The 23,000-nt window shown below is 46.1% G+C and overlaps 1 protein-coding gene across 5 annotated transcripts in view; it reads right to left on the reverse strand.

The window, feature by feature from the left end:
• EXOC6B (exocyst complex component 6B) overlaps positions 1-23,000 on the reverse strand; it is a 215,576-nt gene that overhangs the window by 42,897 nt on the left and 149,679 nt on the right. For all 5 annotated transcript variants that reach the window (XM_088536658.1, XM_088536656.1, XM_088536657.1 and 2 more), the window contains 2 exons: positions 22,705-22,846; positions 12,664-12,737 (listed from right to left, as the gene is read on the reverse strand). In XM_088536658.1, coding sequence (XP_088392784.1) covers positions 12,664-12,737; positions 22,705-22,846 — 216 coding nt within the window. The remainder of the gene's footprint in view (positions 1-12,663; positions 12,738-22,704; positions 22,847-23,000) is intronic.

Here is a 23,000-nt window from a genome sequence, read left to right on the forward strand (position 1 = left end):
AAGAAAGAAGAGATGCATTTGTTGTTTCTTTTTCCTTTAAGTCATAATCATAACTTAATACTATGATGCCCGTGACCTTTTCGGAGCGGAACATCCGGAGAGCAGTGATGGGTTTAGCTGAGAACGAGTCAACCCATGGGCTTTCCTTGGCGGGTTTGCGCTCTGAGTCAGCGCTGGAGGATGATCCTGGGCACAGGGCACACCCAGCATCACCATCTGCTCAGGTTCGCTTCATCTGGGCAACAAAACACTCACATCCACCATCGCTGTCATTCCCCATTACCACATCAGCTCCGCATCAGCCCTCGTGTCAGCAACCAAATTAAGGTATTACGTTCTGCAACGTGCTTAACGTCTTAGAAGTGAGCACTCTTGGCTCTCCCGCTCGGGCAGATACCGAGTGACTCTGGGCTCCGCACACACCTCGGGCTCCTTCTCTTTGTGGTTCGCTGGCATCATCCGAGGCAGAAGTGGAACTTGTGTTTTCCCAGAAATGCTTCTCGGCATATCCAGGTGCTTCAGCCCATGTCTCAAATGCAGTTTGAACATGGAAGGATACGGGTTGCCACCCATGGAAACCTAGTGTGAACTTCCAACCATGGGACATGCCATTCCAGCTCAGAGCAGGCTCTAGAGCAGGAGACAGAATCAGACATCGCACGAGAAACTACAGAAATCAAAGAACTGAAACAGTTGCTGCTCCCAAGAGGTCTCCTCCAAAGGAAACAAGAAACCTCTATGGGCCAGAAAAGAAAGTCCATAACCTCTTTGTTTAATCAAACCAAATCACAGCCCAAATTGACCAGCCAACCATCACGGTGGAGCGATTAACCATAAATAAATAAATAAAACAACCCAAGAATCTAGTCACAGAGCTCAATTATCTTAATTAACTCCAATTTGCTCAAGCCAGAGGAAGGTTTGTGACGATGCACAGGACCAACTGCAGCAGGTCACATCGCACACTCGGTCCTCCTAACACCTACTGCAGCTGCGTGTGTCAGCTCTGCTCCGGAGCTTGCACTGATGGGAACCTGGCTTGTGGCTGAATTTTCAAGTTTCACTCAAAATACCTCAAACATCTCCCGAGGACCTTTTTTACCGCCCGCAAGACAGTGTTTCTCAACCAACTCAAGCAGGTATCGGGAAGCAATTCCCACCACCGCCCTGCTAGAAACAGATTTGGTGCTTCGCTGCTCAGCAGCCAGACCTGCCAGCTAGGGGAAAGATTATTTTTTCAGTGGTTTCTTTGCAACAATACAAAAGGATGATGCAGCTCCCTGAAGCTTTCACAGATCCATCCAAGCAACAGCCTCGCTCCACAATTAACGTGTCTATCCGGTCCAGCTAATGTGCTTGTTTACACTACGCGGCAAACGCCGGATCGGGTGTCATTTCATCACCGGGCTCCTCTCGCCGAAGCCAAGACCAACAGAGCATGGTGGTAATTTAAACACGGAAAGCTTGCACGGTATCGATCCGCGAGGCTTGATGCCAGCGAAGCTGCTCGGCTAAACGCATCCCCGAGGGAAGCGCTGAACTTCGGCGGGGGCTCACGGAGAGGGCGAACTTGGAGGAGCGAACGAGAAGGCTGCTGCAGAGATTAATATGCATGAGCAGCTGACCTGAATAAATGTTGCATTTGGGGTGGTTTAAAGCTTGCAGCCATAGAGCTCACTTGGTTGGGAGGAGCAGGGAATTAAAACTCACTGTATGTTGTTGGTGGGTCCCCACCTGGCAGAGCCAATGGGCCCAAGACGAGCAGATGCAGCACCTAGGAAGGTGCTAAAGCAGCTCATAACAACAGTTTACAGCTAAATATAATAAATACTGTCTGAAGACAAAATCCTGCCCTTTTCCTCGACTCTCCTCCTCCGCTTTTGGGATGTAGCTGTTGGCAAGTACGGAAAGCTGAGCTCAGTGGCTCCAGGGTTGGAGCTGGCGCATGTCCCTTCAGCGTTAGCATCCTGCCACCAGGAGGGGAGAGGACTTCATGATTCTGCCACTTTTTGACCTTGACCGGAGCCAAGTTGGGCGCACATTTCCTCCGTGAACCCGTAAGAGGCAACAGATTGCAGATTGCTGAAGCGATTTCCAGGGGAAATAGCTCATCTCAGCCAGATTCCCAACGAGGCCCACCACAGAGAATTGCTGTAGTGGTTAGACCAACTCAACCTTCCCCAATTAAAGACCATTAGCCTAATGGTTCTCTTCCGCCCATACGTATTCCAGCACACTGAGCTCTCTTAGCACCCAGCTAGTCCAACATACAGTCCCAGCAGTTGCACACAATAATAAAGGATGGGTAGCCATAATAAGGGATGGGTAGCGATAATAAGGACACTTACTGTAATGTTTGCCCAAAACTTGCAGCCCACGTTTCTAACGCTTGTTAAATCACTGGTGCTTTGATGAAGTTTGTTACGTTTCTAGGACTAAGAAATGCAGTCCTAGAAAGTAGTCCATTTGTTTTGGTAATGGCCAGGAAGGCAAAGAAAACCTGAGAGCGGGGAAGTCAAGCTAGGGTATTTCTGTTCATCTTCATGCAGGGTGTGAAGAACTGCCTCTGGAGACCAGGTCTTCTGCTCCTGGCTCTCTCATTTTGCCTAGGAACATTTAAGGGCCAATACTGAAGCTCCACTAGCACACACAGAGAACAGGACCTGACAGGAGCTAGAACAAAACCTGCTTCATCTCCCGTTATTTTTACTGGTACCAAAGAGCCAGAACCTCAAAGCTCAATTTTGTCACTGCAACAGATTTTGACATACATCAAATAAACTAGTTGTCAGTCATGCAATGGGGCAATCCAGGTCCTAAACAGAGGCATCAAAAGCCCTTTTAGGAACCAAGGTGTATCCAGCAGCTGCTACTCCAGCCATGGACAGAGCTCCTGGTTGCCAGAACCCTACCTACCAATCTCTCATGGATGTCTAGGGTACCTTGAGCTTCTAAACCTGCAGTAGATACCTGCATTTAGACACCTCAGTCACTCCTCTTCTATTCCAGAGCTGGAGCGCACTTAATCACGAATCATTTAATCTCCTGATGGAGAGCAACAGCACAAAACCTCCCTCTATCATCAAACCAATCTGGAAACTTCTGCTTTTAATAGAACTAGCCTAAGAAATAGCTCGTTTATGCACCTAATAGCAGCATCTATGGCTTCATGTTTAAAAACAAACACACGTGCCCCGAAATTAAGAGGACCGATAGGAATAAAAATGTTTTTTATCTCAGCGGAGGGAAAAGTAATAGAAAAGTGGAAATAAATCATCCTGCAATGTTTCTTGCTGTATAGTGCCACCTTGCTGTCAATTCATCAATAAAAATGACAATGCGGAAGGACCGATGCTTTTGTAAATGATGCGCAGCACCTTAAGCCTCAACTGAGCTTCCCAAAGGAATCGGTGGCTGAAACAGAGCATTGAAGGAGCCAAAAACAAAATGCTGAACTCCTAACTCTGTCTTTCTCTGGAGCGTGTCTTCTTCTCTTGGCTACCTCCTTGCGAAGCTCCAATCCAATCCAATCCAATCCAATCGGGTGTCTCCTGAACCTCTCCCCACCACGGTGTCTCCAGTACGTACAGGTCAAGCTCCCTCTGCACCATTTTATCTTGCATGGGGCCTTTCCATGGAGCAGGAACTAACCGCCTTAGCCCACAAACCTCAGCTCATGTATTACCCACTCGATCCATGGCTCTGGCACTCCATAAACACTGGTCAGTATGTGAACACTGTAAATCACATACAAAAATCAATCTGCTCATCTGACAACGGACGGCTCTGGGACCGCTCATCTAAGAGGCAGCTAATACCTCTCTCCTGAAGCCTAAGGGACACCCAAGGTTGCCCAAGCAACAGCCTGGCCTTGAAGTCAGTCCTCTTGATGCATAGACGCAGCAGCGTCTTGTCAGGTATGGTTCTCATGGATGCTCCTCACGTATGGGTGGGTTTGGGGGTTGTGTTGCTCAGAGTTGGCTCTTTGATGGCAAAGTGTCTCCAGAGGCTTTCCGAGGGCTACCGCTTCCTCGTTCGGAACCCAGCTATCAAGCTGCGCTCAGGGGATCCCAGGGAAGGACCAGCACGTTTGCACAGGGATACGGTTCCCCCACGGCTTTGGAGACAAAAAAAATGCCTTTGCCACCCACCATGGCCCAGCCCAGCCACTGCGGGGAGACGGAGCGGTCGGGTCGAGCCGCTTGCTCTTTGCTTTCATGGAGCAAAAGGAGCACTTTAAAAAAAATAATAAAATTAAGAAAAGAAAGGCGCTCAGCAAGGTGAAGCTAGGATGTCATGAAAGGCAGCTCAATAAAGGTTTCTTTATGGATGGCATTTCCATTCAAGCGGCGGAGCTTTTCTGCGCCGGCTCCAGAGTGACAGCTCGGGAGCGCGCCCGGCTCGCGGGAGCAGCTTGGGTTTCAGCGGCGGGGAGCTGGGGGTGGAGGGCAGGCACCTCTGGCCCTCTCCGTTCCCCGTCAATCCTGCCTCAATCAGCGGGTTAAAGGTGAGAGTGGGCCTTATAACTCACGCGGTGTCCATTTCCCCGGTCAGATGACGGTCTCACAGTCTCCTGCAATTAGAGGGCACGGTGCGGAGAGGATCTTTGTTGCTAGCGAGAGGCTTGCTAAGAGCATCCCGCTCCTGCCGTGGACAGCGGAGGCTTAAAGTTACAGCAACCTGCTCTGGGCTGCGAGAACCCAGAGCATCTCCAAGCATGGGGCAGCGAGAGTTGAGGGTGTACTAGGGTCTACAAGTTTAGATGCACTGTCCCCTTCTGCTGAGATTCCTCCTGGAAGAAGAGTCCCATCTGGCTGCACTGCTCATCCTATAATAAAATATACAGGATGAGAACATCAAGGAACAACAAGCCATCACGTAATGTTTTACTCAACTGTTTTCAGCTCCGTATCCAGCCCTGGAAAAGAGGTGCAAGGTTGCTATTAACTTCAAGCCTGCTCAGCAGATCCCTGCAGCGACAGGGGATGTGTGTGGACAAAACCCAGCTCCTGGACCTGGAGTTGACCACAGCGCGGAAAGTCCGGTCATTCCCAAGGAAACCACAAAAGGCAGCATACAGCACCAATTAGGCTGAGAACAACAGGTATGTCCTACCCCACCAGTTACTACTTTCAATGGGCGCTGGCCAGCCAGACAGGTCAGGTCAACTTTTTAGGCAACTACTTGAGGAATTTAGCACACAACTGCAAGGTAGCAAAGCCCATTCCCCTTTTATCAAATTCCTCACTAGCCTCTTTGATTTCTTTTGTCTAAAGACAGAATCTCTGAATGAGCAAGGATTTGACTGGGGCTTTTTTGTTTGTTTTTATTGTTCCACTCTGTAACATGTCAACAGCCTCCACAATTCCCACTGCTCTGCCCTAACGAAAGAAACACAGGCAGAACTTTCTGCCTAAGAGAAGTGCTAACAGAGGATGTTTGCACTCTTGATTTTTTTTCTTTGAAGGCTCTGGGGAGCATCCAGGCTCTTTAATTCCTCAGCATGCCAATACATCCTTCCTGGATAAAGAGTGAAGGATCCTGACTAAGGCCAAGCAGCCGACTGGACTGGGGATCTGTGTGACTTTAATATAATTGAACTACAAAGGGCTATGTTTAAAGTAACACTAAGACTAGCTTAAACCCACCAAAGCAAGAAAATTCAAAGTTAAGACTCTAAATCTGCTCTGAACTTATGCCTTTGTGTGTCTTTCCCTCTTCCCCTTCTCTTTTTGCAGAGCACCAAGAGCAGCAGCCAGGATTTCCAGCACAAACTTTGAACCATCCTTCCTTTGTGAGTCAGACATTTAACGCTGATTTTAAAATAAATTACTTAATGTGCCCTTTTCAAACACTGTTGTTTTTTAGGCGCTAAAAACCCCGAGCTCTGAGCCTAACGAGCAAGGAAAACATTGGTTTGGCCAAGACGCCGGAATGTCCCTGCCGCTTCTCCTACCCTGGCTTAGCCGTGCCCAGGGCACTCCCGCATGGCTCCCTGAGCAGCATCTCCTGTCTGAGCACAAAGATGTGCCACCCTGGGGAAAAGATGCCAGGATCTGCAGCCTGTGAAGGGTCTTCAGCATGGGGCACCTTCCCCTGTGACAACCCTGGGCGGGTTGAGGACCACCAGAACTGCACATTGTCTATGCAATGAGTCCAGATGGAGGTTCAGCAGGTACCAACCTATAAACTATCTTGCTTCTATTTATAGGCACCATAATGTGCTCTGAGAAGGAGAGTTTTCCAAAGGAAATAGCACCTTGTTTTCCTACAGCATGAACAACGAGGTAAAACAAATGGTTAAAAATAGATAGTACTAACACCAAGGCAGAAGCATCAGATGATATGAAGGCCATGATTCAGACAAAAGACCCATCACTGAGCATTTCGGTTTGAATCATCCTCTCCAGCTTCTCTTAGTACTTTTTCACCTCTTCCAAGTTTCCAAGGACAAGGGAGAGTTGGGATGGGGAAGAGACACAAAGAGACACATGGACCCTTGACCAACAGAAATGGAAAGGACACTTGGAGCACACGGTAACACAGAAGTCGGCCCCATGTGCTCATGTGAACGGGGCAGGAGGAATTCCAGCAGTCCAGGTGTTGAAGCCAAGGGTCAGGGCTCCTGGTCACTGCAGGCTACTTCCATCTGTACAGTTTCCAGAGAAGCCAAAGGGAAGGCCATGGCCAGCTTCACTTCCAGAGACATGATTCATCCAGTATAAATTCATGAAATTCATAAGGTTTATCTAGGCGCAAGAACTTTCTGGCTCTATATTAACTATTCCTTTCCACCAAATGATAACAGCAAATATTTTCAAAGGCAAACTTAGATTTAAAATGCAAGTTTAGAAATCTCATCCAGGCATTTCTTGGAGGTGAAGGTTAATGGACTAGATTTTTTTGTGTGTATTATGAAATTACTGTATTATCCCATGCAGATAACTTTCAAAAGGAAACTCAGCATGATGCTAGAGAGGCCCGGAGAGCACTCAGGTCCAACATATATTAATAACAGACTACAGCTTTTAAATCACTTTCCCCAGACAATTTGCCATTTAGAGAAACTAGCATATTTTGAGTCTATATAGGTAGAGAGATAGAGAGAGGATGAAGGCAATAACATCTCCACTTCTGAAAAGCTGGTGTGGATACCTAGAAAAGCATCCATCACATTCGGGAATGGTGGGGGCAAAAAAAAGGAAAACATTTAATCGGCAATAATGCACTCTGTATGTCAGGCTCATTTGGCCTACTTTTTCTGGTCTCCATCATAGGTTTAGACTCTAAGTTCTTCATGTTTCCACAAGACTCAGCGAAATGGGCAGTTATTAGTTGCCCTGTAGGCACCACCATAATGAACACGATTAATAATGGTTGTTGCATTATCCAAAAAGATACCAATCAGGGAGGGCAACTCGGAGATGAGCAGCAGAAGTAATTAACAGCCTGGAGATACGATCTTGAGAGCAAATACCTATATTTAAGGTAATGATAAAACTAGTTCAAACTCATCATTGCAGGGTAATTAAGAATTAAGGTTGCAACTGGAACATATGTCTTCACACCTCTTATTTCCTTAGTGCACAAGAACAAGATGACATTTTCAATGAAAGATTAATAGAATTCATCATTTTGCTTGGCACCACATGGGATGCAATGCCAGGCAGGCCACATGGAGGATGGTTCTCAAGAGCTACCCCTAGGAGCTTCTGATTGCCGTACTTAAGAGGAGAAGAGGGTGCTTGAGTCCACAGAAGTAATGAATAACTAATCAAAAGTAAGCACTAGTAAAGAAGGACAGAGACAGGATGAAAACAGGAGTAGAGGGATGCAGTTAAGAAGGAAGAAGTTAAGTGACATGTAAAAGATGTAAATATTTTCTTTCTGCTTAAGGGATGGTAAAAGTCTCCTTGCAAAGGGCATTGACAACTCAAGAGAACTAGAAACGCAGCAGTACAGGAGTGTTTCTCCAGCAAACCTGGGCACGCATCCCCCACGGAACAGCCTTTGCCCAGCCCAGCGTGATGGACGTTCCTGAGAATCAGTCAAGCTGCTGCGATGAGGACGTGTGAGGTAGCGGGCCAGGCAGACGGCGAGTCTCCAGAGCAATTTGGAGATGGAAAAAGCAACTGGCAAGGAAGCAGATTAGATGAAACCTGTGAGTCACCTTTTCATCTCTGCCTTACTGCACTCGGTGATTAAAGCCACGGCTGCTCTGTCTGCAGCTCCTCTTCTGACAGCAACCTGTGCTTTCAAAGACGCAAGCAAGCACATGTGAAGTGAAGACGTCTCGCGGAGACGTTCGGCTTAATTGACTCTCCCTCTAACACGACTTTCAACTTCTCTAGCGTATACCAGCAAAACAAGCAGGGGGGAGAAAAAATCCAACGCAATTTCACGTCTAACAAGCCTCTCTCCACAGCACCACTGCCTCATGGGACTGGCAGGGCCTCTTGCAACAGGCCCAGGACCAAACCAGCGTACGGACTGGCTCATCCTATGCCTTGTTTTCACCCTGCTCCTCAACTATCTCATCGGATTTTTACAAGGCAGGGAAACCACTTTGAGCTGTAAAATATGAAAATAGGTAAAAGAACCAGGGCTCCCTGCTTGGAGGTAGTGAACCTATGACAATGCATGCTGTCCCTGATGCTGACTCCAAGCTCTTCAAGATGCATTAAAATGCCTCAAGTCTGGGTCTCTCGATATAACCTTACAGTTCCCCATCACCATATCCTTCAACTGACCAGAGATTTCAAAAAAAAAAAAAAAATCCAAGCGTGAAGCCACTAAAAGCAGGCTTTCCATGGACATTTTGCAAGGCTGAGCTACCTAGTAGATTCTCTGATGTCTGAGGCATGAGTTCACACCACAGCTTTTCTCTGTTTTCCTGGCCAGTTATACCTCTGAAAGCCACTAACCCTCAGTCAAACAGGGCTGAAAAGGGTCAGAGCAGTCAGAAATTATTGGGGAAAATCAAAGACGGACAAATTGACGGAACATCTGCCTGTCTCATAGGCTATAAGTTCCTGCCCAACTTTTTATGCTGTGCTTTCTACAGGAAAACAAAACCTCCCGCAACTACACAAACAATGCAGAGAAGACAGGAAATTTGTTTGAGGGGAAGAACGGGGCACAGAACGGGAGTGGAAGGGAACCGCGTTCTTGAGGGAAACATTTTTCTATTAAGCATCCCTATCAAACGGAATCGGGAGAAGCTAATGCATCAGAGGGAGACCTCTCATTACCCAACTGGCTGGCATCCAACGCAAGCCCACAATAACCACATCTGGCTTTGGAGCACAGTAAAAAGAGCACATAAAATGCTTTTGCTATTTGACAAGTGACAAGTGGAGCAGCTGCTCCACACCCAGGGATGGAGTTTGCCTCTCCTGGCTCACTGATGGGGTTTGAAGAGGTGGCATCCAAATTCAGAAGCACCCTCAAGTTCCTGCCATTTATTACGTAAAATGGGAAAAGGGCGGATTTGGAGCGGTGGAGCATCACCCCACCACATCTGCATGCCTTCAGCAAGATGGGCCCCGGGTCAAGTTTCCCCAAAACCAGCTTGATGCTGAAGCTTGTGTTTCCAGTGGAAATTCGACACAGGGGATTTACAATCCACTGGACAGATGCAGAGGCCTGGAGTAAGGAATGCTCTCAAAGCCGGCTAAGAGGTTCACTTGCTAGAGCCCAGAGTGAAATTCTTCGAGTGCTGGAGACAGATTTTCCTTGGCGACAGGCCACAATTGTCGATCTGGCTTCTAGGAGAGATCAGAATGGCTGCGGATTGCAGCGACTTCAGAGACAGATATAAAACCTTCTTCTGCAACCGACTTGCTTATAATAAACCCATGAAAATGAAAAGCTAAAACATTTCCAGCTGGCTGGAAGCTCTGGAGAGCACAGGGAACTTATTGCATCTGCTGGCTCGGGGCTCCTTTCAAGACCCCTGAAACTCTTCAGGGGTGTTGGGACATCCAAGTGTCTAAGCTGCTTTTGCAAGCAAGGAAGTAAATTATTTAGGCACTTCTCACATTTTAGCAAGGTTATTTACGGATCCAAGTTTACATCAGATTTCTAACACATGGCAAAGAGTGAATAAGCACAAAATTTAAATTTTAAGGAAAAAAAGTAACTGCTGCTTCCTCGTAAAGCCTTAAATATTTGCATAGTGTTGCTATATCACTCTTAGAAGAAGACTTTCTCAAAAAAGATCTGCCATGTGACTTGGTTGATATTATAACTTCATTAAAGGGATTTATGGATTTAGGTTTGTCCCAGGATTCAAAGGGAAGTTGCTTTTTAAATTACTGTCTGCTCTAGAACAGTTTCAGTGGCTAGTACGGATTTTCCTTGTACATCTGAAGCACTGAAATCGGTCTATAAAACAACAGAATAACTATCTGTGTTTTCAGGGCTGGACTCTTTTCCTCTTGACCCTGTAACAATGAATTTGCATCCAATTTTGCTGAGCACAAGGGAAAAATCTGGTTCTCTTTGTACAGGGGATCTTGCATTGAGTCTAGCATGCTGAACAAGGAGAAATTCTGATGCACTTAGCAATGGTATTTAAACAGGCTTTATTTTTCATTATACGACTCTCTATTTGAGATAGAAATTTCCTCTTATCACCTTATCACCTCTACCTCCTCTACCTCTACCATTTTACATTTTATTGCACTAGAACTAATTTTAGTCAATACCTTAAAGCAACTTAATCCCACGTTACTCTGACGATTTTATCTACAGTTGCTTCGTAAGAACTCAAAGTTACTCAAGCACATTGTCACATCCAGGGACTGAAAAGAACCAGGGAAGAGGAAGAATGCAACGTTTAAAAAGAGGAAACGAGAAGTAAAACAAGGGACAACCTCTCTGTGCTGCACCTTCATCCATCCAGATGTTCTCCCCAGTCTGCACAACACTCCGCCTGGAGCCACACAGCTCTATTGCCTAGAAGAACACCTAGGACAGCCTGTTTTCAACTGAAACTCAACAGGACAGAGCTCTCTTGGCGCCATTCTGACAAGTTAATATCTTTAAATGACATAAAAAGCTGGGACTACCTTTGAAAACCAAGACAAAGATGCCCCATGCAAAGAAGAGTATTTGAAAGAGGAAGAGGAGCTGTAGAAAACTGCTGTTTAGCTCTCTCCTCACCCAAGCCAAATTCATTTGGCTGTGTTTTGCACTTATGAACCATACAAACATTTCACATAGCCCTGCCTGCTGCTAATGCACTGGCTCAGAGCAGCTGAACCTCACAGAGCATTTTTAAAGCATTTCATTCTTCAAAAAGCCACAGCTTTCCTCTTCAAAATCCCTGTATTCATGTCTTCGTGCTTGGAAAAGGACCAAACCTTCCACATTTCCTTATGCCCAGGAGGTTGGGAGCGCATTGCGTAGTGCAGTCAATAAAGTGCCAAGAAGCTAATGAAGATAAAAGTGTCAACACAGAGCAACGATAATATGCACCTTTCCCGTGTAGCTCCTCTGACCATTTCTGCACACAGACCAGGCTGTTAATCACACGCCCAAGTATGAAACCTGAATCCCAACATTATTAGCAACCTTAGTGCTGCTCCGTGGAAGTGTCAAGGGATGACAGATTGCACGGCACATCAATTGGCTTCAGGGACGTTCTCAAACTGTTACGGGTTAAAAGCAGCTCCAGCGTGAATCCGAGGCACGGTGGTGAGGAGCTCATCGATACAAGGGATTATGCAGATTTAAGAAATACCCTCGGCACCCGAAAGTTTTCAGAATGCAAACTACGTCAACCCTGAAAACAAGAGGCACTGCATCATGATGGCAGGAGGGACAAAGCCAGGGGGGTTTAACAGACAAAAAAAGATTGTTTTAATAGAAGAGAAGCATCAGTCATTGAGTCTAACTTCATTCAGACTTTCTATCCAACCCATCCATCTTCGGTGCCAAGAGATGACAGGACCACCTCACTTTTCCCCCCCAGCCTAGTGTATCAATAATGCCCATTTCTACCCCTAACAAATGGCTCACGAGAATGGTGCTTTTCCCTAAATTGGTTTGCCAAGCCCCTGCGAGTGCCTCGGTACCTGCTCCGCTCAACGGGGCTCGCATGGGGCCCCTTGAGAGGTGGGCACCAATGGGTGGAGCCTCTCCCAGCCATCCTCCTCCAGAGCCGCTTTGTCATTCCCGGCTGGGGACCATCTGCGGAAGAGGGGACGGCGGAGGGGGAGGACGGCGGGAGACAGACAGAACCCCCACACATGTACACGTACGCCACACAACCCCGAATGCAAATGCCTTCGGCCTCGCAAAAACGCTTTATCTGCGAACAAAAGTGGCCCGGGCAGCAGGCTCTGGCACCTGCTCACTGTCGGAGGCTCTCAGAGGTGTTCTTGGGCCACGGAAGCCAACCACGGCATGCTGGCTCTGCCATCGCCGTGCCACCAGCCCTGGTCACCTCCACCACCTTGAGGAGGCCGGAGGGCTCAAGGCCTAGATGGCCTCGCACGCGCAGAGCAGGAGGGGGAGCGCGTCGGGAAGGGATCCGAATATAGGGCTCCAGCGCAAATCGCCAACACCGTTTCCCCTCCTCTCCCTTTCCTTAAGACCTGATGGTCTTCAGTCACACATCTTAAAAGAAAAACAAAAAACAAAAACACAAAGACTTACTTGTCTCAAGTCGATGAAGGCCAACTGCAGCGTGTCCCCTTGGAACCCAGGCACTGGGCCGGATCTGGCAAACTCTGTGGGAAAGAAAAGAGGATAAAAAGCGCCTTTAACTAACCATGGACAGGGAGATTGGCAGACGGATGACAGGGAAGACAAGAGAGGCTGGGGGAGAGGAGGACTGCGCTTCTAAGGAGTCATGTCTCCCTCCCTTCAGCTTCTTTGTTCGCCCTTCAAAATTCGTGTCATCAAAACACCATTAATTCCACCGTCCTGACAGCAAGGAAACTGTACTAATTCGACCTGAAATTTATTCCCATGAGCTGCACTGGGCTTCAGAGTATTTGTTTTGTGAATGGACAAACAACTCGCAGAGAAGAAAGGGGGGGATGGGGGTGGAAAAGTTTTTCCTCTCGCCACAATAAAATCTTCAGCTGTGAAACTCTTTTCAGTTCCGAAAGCTATTTATATTTTAGGGCGCTGAAGGAATTTTCTAATTTCACGCCTGTCACCAGGCTCCATAAGCATTCATCAAAAAAATATGCCCAGCCGCGTCGTTAATTATGCGACAGCAGATTATTTGCATTATCTGGTATGGCGCGTTATTGACGGTGCTCCGTCACCCCAACGGGAAGGACCGCCGCCATCAGGCAGCATATTTATTTATTTGGGATGAAGACATCTGACAACTGAATGCTGTCGGCTTCTAAAGCGAAGTGAACATTTTCATGGCCACATTTACCTCCTTCTGGTGCAATCTGGCCACAAATCCACACTTAAGTCATTCATTTTTCTTCTTTTTTGTTTTTTAAACTAAGTCTGAAACCACTAAGGGGCACTACTATAAAGCCGCGTTGGAAGACCTTAGTTCTTCCACGTCATTTCATGACTTGTACTTGGTAACATCCATAAAGCCAATGACTGCTAGTGTTCAGGTGTGTGTTTTGAGAATATGTTTGAGGTTAGTTTTGCCCAACTTGACTACTTTTTTGTCCAGTCTTTTTTGCCCAACTATTCTATTATTTTCCATCCAGGACCCCTCAAAGCAGCTCCTGCAGCTCCACAAGGCTCAGGAAGAAGAAAGGCTCTGCAACAAGAAAGGAGGATTTTGCCTTTTGTCTTCATGACTACTCAAAGGTTCTAGAAGACAAAATGTGCCCTTTCCTTAAACCCGAAGTTCTACATTACACTTGATCTAAGCCAAAAGCCTGAGAAGTAGAGTCTTCCCACACCAGATGGTCTTCTTGAATGCTTCTCCATCCAGTAGTTATCTCATTTTCAAGCAAACACCAAGAACGAAGCAATAAAGTCAAGAAGACATCCTTTAGCAGCCCAGTCATATGAGCAATCCCCCCACGCCTTTAGCAGCCCAGTCATATGAGCAATCCCCCCACGCCAGACAAAGGAATAAGACAGGGTTCAGGCCCGTTCCTCAACTGCTTTCTTTCTGAAAGCCAAATAAAGATTATTTGTTGGCTTTCTTGATCCAACTTTCATTAAAATCTTGGGATGGAGAACATCCTTCAGTGCAGACACAGGTACCTCCAGAGACACAGGGGCCAGTTTTCAGACATCCCCAGCTTTACTTGTTAATAATTTCAGGTGCCAGAAGAGCTCTAAGATTGAAACAATCACTCATCTTTGTGAGGATCACTCAAATGATTCTGCTGCAGGACAATGAGACAAGAGAGTGTTTCCCTTTGCAAAGTTATTCCCTTTGCAAAGCAAACTGATTTTGTTATAACATCTAGACATACTGATTAAGAAATATGGCTTTTAAGAAACATTATTTTTAACCAATCCTGCTACTAGAAGCAGATAGTAAAAATTAAAAATAAAATCAATATACATGAGTGTTATCATTTAGACCTTGAAAAGGAAAAAGCCCTTGACAGAGCCGCAGCCTGAGCTCGGATGCCAGGTGGAACCATGCACAGTTGTAGAGATGGACTTGTGTCTCTTTTGCCCAAAATGCAACTGGACAGAGAAAGGAGTCATTCAGCTTCCAGCCAGTTTACCCAACCAGGCTGCAAGGCTTAGGTTGCAAATAACCCACAATGATTTACATTTAAGCTCAAAACTGTTTTAATTAATTCTCACTCTACAGTCATTTTAATGTGCGCTTGCTATAAAATTTGATTGTAATTTGCTGAGCCAGAACACACACGCAAGGGAGGACTAACCCACAGGCTTTCTGACTCTGATCTGTGAGGGATAAATCATCTTTACACATTTGTTATATGCTCTCTGTCTCATCTGGAAAAATCATCCCAAAAGCCACATCAATCCTAAAACACCCCCACTTTGGAGAAGCACGTACCTAAGAATCTAAAAAAAAAAAAAAAAAGAAAAGAAAAGAAAAAAAAAAGAAAGAAAAGAATAGAAAAAACTATTAGATGTGAGAAATAGCTTTCTAGCTTGCACTCATGAGATGAAACCACTACGGGCTGGCTGTTGCTGTTGATTTCAGTGGGTTGAGGTACATAAAAAAGGACTGCCTGACTGCTATCTCCCACACTCCACACGCTCCACGGATGGGGTCATGCCATGTTACTAATTATATTTGAAACAACACTGGAAAACAAAAACCCTACAAAGATTCCACCAAAACCAGCCTTCTACTTTAAATATCTTTGCTGCTGTTAGAAATCCTAACAGAAGCCCACATGGACTTGCGAAATTGAAGATTTTCCCAAAGACACAAATTTCAGATACTCTTGAACGTTCTTCACGAGTCTGGTGACTATGCCATTTTTGTCATCGGTCATCTATAAACTACGATGGATTTAGTGCCAAGATGTGATTGCCTGTTAGCACCTCACCTTTAGTTGTCTCCTGCTGAGCAACCATGCTGGAGCAACCCTAGGAATTACATGAGCAACACCATGCTTGTAATATACTGAATATGGTCTTTATGAAGCAAAATCTGCTCAAACAGTAATAGTCATAAAAGAAAGGACAGTGGCCTCTCCCACTTTAGCAATGCCCTTGACATCCAAGAGGTGAACCTCCTGTTGTACCCCTGGAGAATCCAGTGATGTCCTATTTGTATCACAGGAGAAATGAGACGGAGAATACGGATTGCACACTAGAAGAAAGCTGCTGTGGCAGTTGCCTGCAAGGAGCCAGGAGAGGCCTGAATGCAATGCTTCACGCCATGGTTGCTACAAAAACAGTTGTATCTTCTGTAATCGTAGGTCACAGCTTACATACCAATGCCACAAACTTATTTTGCAATGAGAAAGGAATAAAGTCTTAAAAGAAAAGAAAAGAAACAAAGCACAGAACAGAGCTTTAAAGGAAGGACACAGCCAGTTCTTCTTGGTTTTAATCTCTTCAACCAGATTTCAGGATAATTTTCTCGGAACAACCGAGCACAGTGCTGGCCTCAGTACTGTCGGATTCGCTCATTGTACTTTCTCCACTACCAAGGCAAGGGGCAAACATAGCAAGCCACCTACCCTTGAGCAGAAAATCACAAGACAATAGAGCAGATCAGTATGCGCCTGTTTGTACAAAGCATTTAGCCAGGCTAAAGGTTTGAGAGACTTGTGTTCAGGCCAAAAAAGTAATGTCTTTGCAAGGTCTACAGGCTTGGGCCACCCAGGGCAGGTCACAGAGGGACTCTAACCTCTCTTCCAAAACATTTCAGCAATGAAAGAATCAAGGAACAAGGAACCGTTAAGTCCTTTACAATGAACAAAGAATAAAGAGTTCAAACAAACACGAGAGAAAAGGCGTCCACTGTAAACTAGTTATACAGAACTGGAGAATCTCTTTTTATATCCTGCACATACTTATACACACCAGGACCAAAAGTGTCTTATACATAGTGTGTGGTTAAAACACACCCAGCTGGGTTCCTTTTTCTCCTCAAAAACGTCATTTGGAGGGTAAGATTTACTCTGATTTATGTGGCAGCACCAGGACGTAGGATGGTAGAATGCAGACAACATGATCATGTTGCTCACACCTAAGGCAGCTATGCCAAGTCTCCAAGAGCTGAAGCTCCACACCACGTCACCCCAGCCCTGGACATGCTCGTCTGCACCTAGCCACATCCTCATATGTCTCCTGTTGGGATTACAGAAGAAGCCCAGAAGACATTTCTGGGCCACAAGACTTTGGGGTTAGAACCCAGCTTCTGAATTTGGAGAAAAAACAACCTCATATTCATTAATGCATGAGGTGGCATATCCCACAGTTAGACAAGGTCTCAGAAGACATTTTAGAAAAGACAAATGACAAGATCCCTTACAGCCCAAGCAGAAAGGCAAAAATCACCCCCTGAGAAAACTCCAGCTGAAGAACAGGTATCTGGAATATGGAGAAGCTCACAAGGGAAAAAACGTGAGAAACCATGAGTGGGAATTTCAGCAATAGAAACAGAGAGAAGGTCCTTTTGGGAGGAGTCCTACTGTTCTCCTTACAGTTTCTATACTGGTATTATACTTTAGCAACATAATTTCCAGGACAAATGACCAAAGTTCATCCCATCAGGAATTCCTGAAAATGGCAGGAAGAGAGAGCAGTTATTCAAAATATTACATTGAACTGGATCAGAATAACAAAAAAAAATGTCCTTGTCTGTCATTTGCTCCTCTCGTGGAACAAAGAGGAGCCTGGATTCCCATTAGTTTGCAGAGATGGGTGGTCCACAGGGATGTCCTGGACTTCACGCACCGACCAGGTTGCAGGAACATCTGCAGCATCAGAGAGGAACACCCGACAGTTTGGCCACCAGATGTTTTAGAGTAGAAGAAAAAGCAACTCTTCAGATTGCGAGAGTTGTGTGCCAGGAAAATTGCTGTCTGCCAGTTTAGAGAAGAGGGCTACAGAACCGAGTTACAGATCCATGTAGGTTCTCAAGATCCAAGGCCGTAACCCAAGATGTACAACGGAAGTCTTTGGGATGATATGAAGCTCTCAACTCTCATGAAATACAAATGTGAGGAAAAGCAGAATGAGTACCTCTGGACATTACCCTATCAAGCTGAAAAGGTTCCCAAACACCAACGGTGTGTGTCTGTGTTGGGTGAGAAAGGGAAGGTTGGGGAGGAGCTGGGGAACTGTTTAGCTAAACACCAAGTTCTGAACAATTTCTAACCTAAAGGAATTAAGCATAGATTGGTCTTGAAGCTGAAAAAGTCACCTTATAGAATGACAAGAAATAAGAGAAGGAAGAGAAGTAAGAAGCAAGTAATAAGAGAAGGCCAACTAATAAAACTCCGGTCTCTCTAAATAGAGCAAAACTGAAAACATCCTATCTAGTTTAGACCACGAGAAGACAAAATATAGTGTTATATAAAGGGGCCCTCATTTTGTTATTAGTTTCTTTCCATCGCTTTTCACGTGCTGAGAAGAGGAAGGGAGCGATGAGGATTTTCAGGGATCCAACTCAGCTCAAAGTCGTTTGTTTAATTGGGGCAGACAGAGGCATCTCCTCTTCCTAAAGTGAGCTGGAAAGGAGTATGGAGATGGGCTGATGTCAGGCAAGCGTCCTGGGGACCAGGCAGAGCCCAGCAAGGTGTGGGAGATGGAGGATATCCCAAATGTCACAGTGGGAAGCGCAAGTTAGAAAGACAGGAGGAGAGTCTGAGATGACCCAGGGGGTCTAGCAATAGACTTACAAGGGAGACAGGAGACAGTGAAAACCTATGGACAAGTGCAAAAGGTAAAATAGTGAACAAAATCCCCCTCAAACAGGGACTTTTTTAATAGCTCATTGATGGAGAGCCATGCCCTTCTGCATGCATATTTATATGCACTAATTCACCAGGAATCACTTTCCTCCCTGGCGTGAGGCCTCCGCAACCCTATGAAAGGTCGTCTGAGGAAAACGCAGGCAGCACTAAAGACACGAATGACACACCCTGGGGAGAAAAATCACGGAAAAATACGGGGGGATAAATCTAAGCGCAGGCTCAGTCACCAGCCAGAGCACCCGATTTCCCTTCCCTCTGTCACTCCGCACGGCAGTAGCTCAACCTTCCCGCCCGGAAAAGCACATCCTGCAGCACCAATACCAATATCAACCACGTCGCCCACCCGCCAGCAGGAACATGCAAAGCTTTGCTTCCTCAAAGGGTAAGGTTGGGCAGGCAAGGAGGCAGGGAAGGAAGGGCTCTGCTCTTCTCTCACCTGCCCAGGGAATTCTGCATTTGCCCCTAGAATAGAGAGCAACAGATAAACCCGGAGAGACCTTTTCCCAGGAAAACGAAACCTGGGACCCAGGAGAGGAGGAGGTGACAACAGTTTCCCTGGGTTCCAGCTCTTTCTGGAGGGCTTCCCACAGGATGCTCCCAACTGGCCAGCGCATCCGAGTGCCTCCTGGGCTTTATGCAGGAGCCGGCTGCGTGAAAACGCAGCCTTTAGGGAAATTTTACATGTAATTTTATAGCACTTTTAATTTCTCATAAAGCAGCAGTTAAAAGATTTTAGAGATTAGGCAACTGCTTATTTTATGATCTAGGTATTATAAAAACAATATCTGCCTTAACCGCCCCTGGAATCGGTTACTCGGACATGAAATGCTTTTGTGAGAGCAGCCACCTTCCTTTTCCCTTTTTTCCCCCATCATAATCCCCACATGTGGCTCAATACATTAAATTCCTGCTACCTCCAAGGTATATGAGATATGGGGAGAAAAAATAAATATATATATATATATTAAAAAATACATAAAAATATATAAAGAAACAGGAGCTCCTAAAGAGAGCAGAGCACACCTCTGGGTTAAAAGGCCTGCTCCAATTTTTAAAAGCGCATTTAAAAAGCACATTAACCTTAGGTTAAAGCAGCATTCCGGACACAGCAACCAAACTCATTTTAAAAAGCAGATGCCTATCCCTAAACAAGTACCAGCCCTCTATTTACAGATTCACCAAAACATTTGTCTTTTTTTTTTTTCCCCTCCAGGGCTTTTTTTTTTTCCCCCTTCTTTTTAAGTCGGCTCAAGGGGCCGGAGCCAGAGCTCGCTCCTAAACTGAGATGTAATTAGAAGTGTCCCATTGTGTCTTTCTGGACAATTCACTTAACCGGCCATGTCTTCTTGCATTTCAAGGCTTAAATAAGAGGCGAGCGAATCTCTCTTGCCTGTGCAGAAGAGTGACAGAAAGCCAAGTAATAATAAGAATTGCAAATGCAAGTAATGAGAGTATGAAAATGTGACTTCAGATGCCCTTGTACATATATTGCTCACATCAAAATGGCTTTCAAGGCCCTGGGACTATTAATGTGCATCTCAGGGACTATCTTTTTGCAGGAAAAAGAGCCCTTTGGCTGCTACATGTGGCATTATGCTGGTGGCAGAAGCCTCTTCATCCAGGGGAAATCAAGTTGTGGGGAAACTGCTATTATTATTATTATTATTATTATTATTATTGTTATTATTATTATTACTACTACCACCACTACTACCACTATTATTATTATTTATAACCTTCACAATCTCACAGCTCAGTTCTTCCTTGCCTCTTGCACACCAGCAATGTTGCTGCCCTGATCTGACAGAATTCACTGAAAAGCGTCCCAAAGGGCTACAAAAATCTTACGTGTCAATAATAACATAGCCAAATAATATAAATAATAAATAAATGGCAAGTGTTGGCTCAAGCTGCAAAGCAGATAAGGCTTTGGAGTCGGAGAGAGGGTAGGAGGCAGCTTTCGGAGTCAAATGCCCAGCTAGAATAACAGGGACGCTGAGATTTGCACCTGCACTTTTAGGTAATAAGAATTAAAAGAAAACCCTTGCAAAGAGAAATGTTGCCATTGAACATTAAGGAGCTCTTGGTTTCATCTTGCAAAAACACTTGCCTCCAGATCCTGGGGGATTTAAGGAATCATACTTTTCAAGCCTGTATTGAATGTCACCTGGCTTACTTAGCACTGGGGGCTTTTAGGGAGGAGATGCTGCTTAGTGACCCAAGCCACCAACAGGGCGGAAAACTGCAGGGCTGCAGGTGCGTTTGCAGCCCGCAGGATAAAAAAGCAAATTCTTATTAATGACGGATGCTCCTTACTATGTGCAGCAACATGGAAGGGCCCTCTGTGGACCCCACTGAGCACAGAGCTGCTGCCAGCAGAGCTGGGATCTGCTGCCAGGACACACATTCCACGGAAGACCCTTCTGAAAGAAAAATAAGGTATTGCCTGGATTACGACAAACAATACTGCAGATTTTGGCTATGATGCATTAAATGCTGAGGCTTCGCCCACTCTGATCAAAGGTGAGAGGTGAGAATGAGCGAGAAGACCTGGCCATTCCCCTGTCACTAGTAAACACCTTACTGGGTGGCCCTCCTCAGCAACAAATTCAATCTCTTGGTAGTTACCACTGGTAGGTGCTGCTTAACTTCACTACGATTAGCAAGACTTTTTTTAAAGGGTAAAGACTATATGATGACAGAGTCAACCACAGGTGACGATGGAATAAAACAACTAGTTTCACTGAATAAATAGAGTTTCCAAAGATGAATCAAGCTCAACACCAGTGTAGGCTCTGGTACCATTGCCACCAAAGCCAGGGACAACTGCCATGTAGTTTAACCAGGCCAAGGAGCCTCTCAGGCAACTCTGCAGGAAAGACATTCATCATTTTCTCAACTTTTTCCAGGGTCTGTTCCAGCCTTCAGGGCAATCAGGAAAGCCAAAGAGGTGGGTACGTGGGATCGACTTTCCCAACCTCTTTTTCCCCTTTCTCATATTAAAAGCTTTCTTGACCTGTTTATCAACCCGGGAACTGTAGCGAGCCTGTATCAAGCTCAGCATTTTCCGTAGACACTGACCCTTTGATATTTTCACAAGTGGCCACAGAACATAATACGCCGGGCTCTAAATAGCACGCAGCGCAACCCCGGCACGGAGGCCAGGACGAGCTCAAAGGAATGGCTGTTTTCTCCCCCCAAAAAAGTGCACTAGGGTGACCATGCCCAGTCCAACAGCAACACAGGCTGCGGCGAAAGGCTCCATCCGACCACACTCCGTTTTTCTGTGGGTCGGGAACACCACGACCTCACAGTTGGCCCCTCATCTTCAGGGCTCACGCAGCAGATGGCTACTGATCTGCCCGGCCGCCTTTTTTTTTTTTTGGGGGGGCCTTCACAATCATGCTGAAAACAGGAGAAACCTCCCCTGAACTATGTACTGCTCCAGCCTACCAAACCTAGAAGATTTTGGGGAGGTATTTGGGGGTTTCTTGTTGTACAACGTGCCTGGAGAACTGCATGGTGCTCCTGTTATTGCCCTACAGTGTGGACTTGTGCAGTTTTGAGCTTCACCAGGTGCCTGAGAAAGACCCATTGGGGAGGCTCCTGAACACAGCTCTGCTTTGCACTGAATTTTTAAAATAATAAGGACAGAAAAGAATGGTCCTGTCAATTCTGATCCACATTTTGTTAACACCTACGGAGAGCAGGATATTAAGCAGCTTTATGGGGATCTTAGGATTTGTCCCCACCGCGCATTCAGGTGTTGGCTCGATGAACCAAAATGAGCAGGGTCAGGTGCAGACCACATTTCTGGTACCTACGACCCTCACATGGCACATTGCTAAACAGCTGCAATTACTTTGCTTGCAAGGCATCTTGCTTTCTGTAAGAGTGACCTAGGAAAAGGGCTGTGCTCTGAGAAAACAAATCCCTGCAGCAGATAGAGAAGAGGAAGCAAGAGCTGGGGTCAGGAGAGGACCAGAACTTCTTAAGATCATCAGCCAGTTATTGTTTTCAGAAACAGACTCAAGGAGACTCATTTTCGCTAGCCCTGCTGAAGCTTTACCCTCCCTAATGCTGCCTATTTTTAACAGAACCGATCTCAAAAAGCCAGGGCTTGTCTGGAAAATATTAATGCCCCATTTAAAGGGAAAAGGGAAGAGTAAAGCTTTGATCTCTTAGAATTTGCTGGGCTTCTTCCGTTCTGAAGATACTTCCAAGCGTCATGGTGAAGAGTGTGCTGGAAGCTCCCTGGACTTGGAGCTGCTCCCCAGGCTTGAGTCCTGCCCATGCAAAGGGAAACGCAGGGGGAAAAAATAAAGGGTTTGCATCTTACGTTCGCACTCCTCCACGTCCAGGTTGAACTGCTGCAAGGCCCCCAGCGTGAGCTGCCGCACTTCGGCCTCCAGCAGCAGCTGCATCAGCGACGTGGAGAGGTGCTTGCACGCCGACATGCACGCCGTCTGCGCCACCTTCCCCTGCAAAGCAAGCACAGCTTAGCCGGGCCGCACGCCGCCAGCCCAAAGGGCTTTTCCATCAGAACGATTCCATGGACGCCCTCCCTGCTGCATCCCACCCGCCCGGAGGCCTCCCCAGAGCACTCGGGAGGGCAAAGACCCTCCTGGGAGCAAA

The sequence above is a fragment of the Tinamus guttatus genome, unplaced genomic scaffold (assembly GCF_059628265.1).
Source record: "Tinamus guttatus ecotype Peru unplaced genomic scaffold, ASM5962826v1 Tinamus_guttatus_pri_ptg000690l, whole genome shotgun sequence".
NCBI classification, from domain to species: Eukaryota; Metazoa; Chordata; class Aves; order Tinamiformes; family Tinamidae; genus Tinamus; species Tinamus guttatus.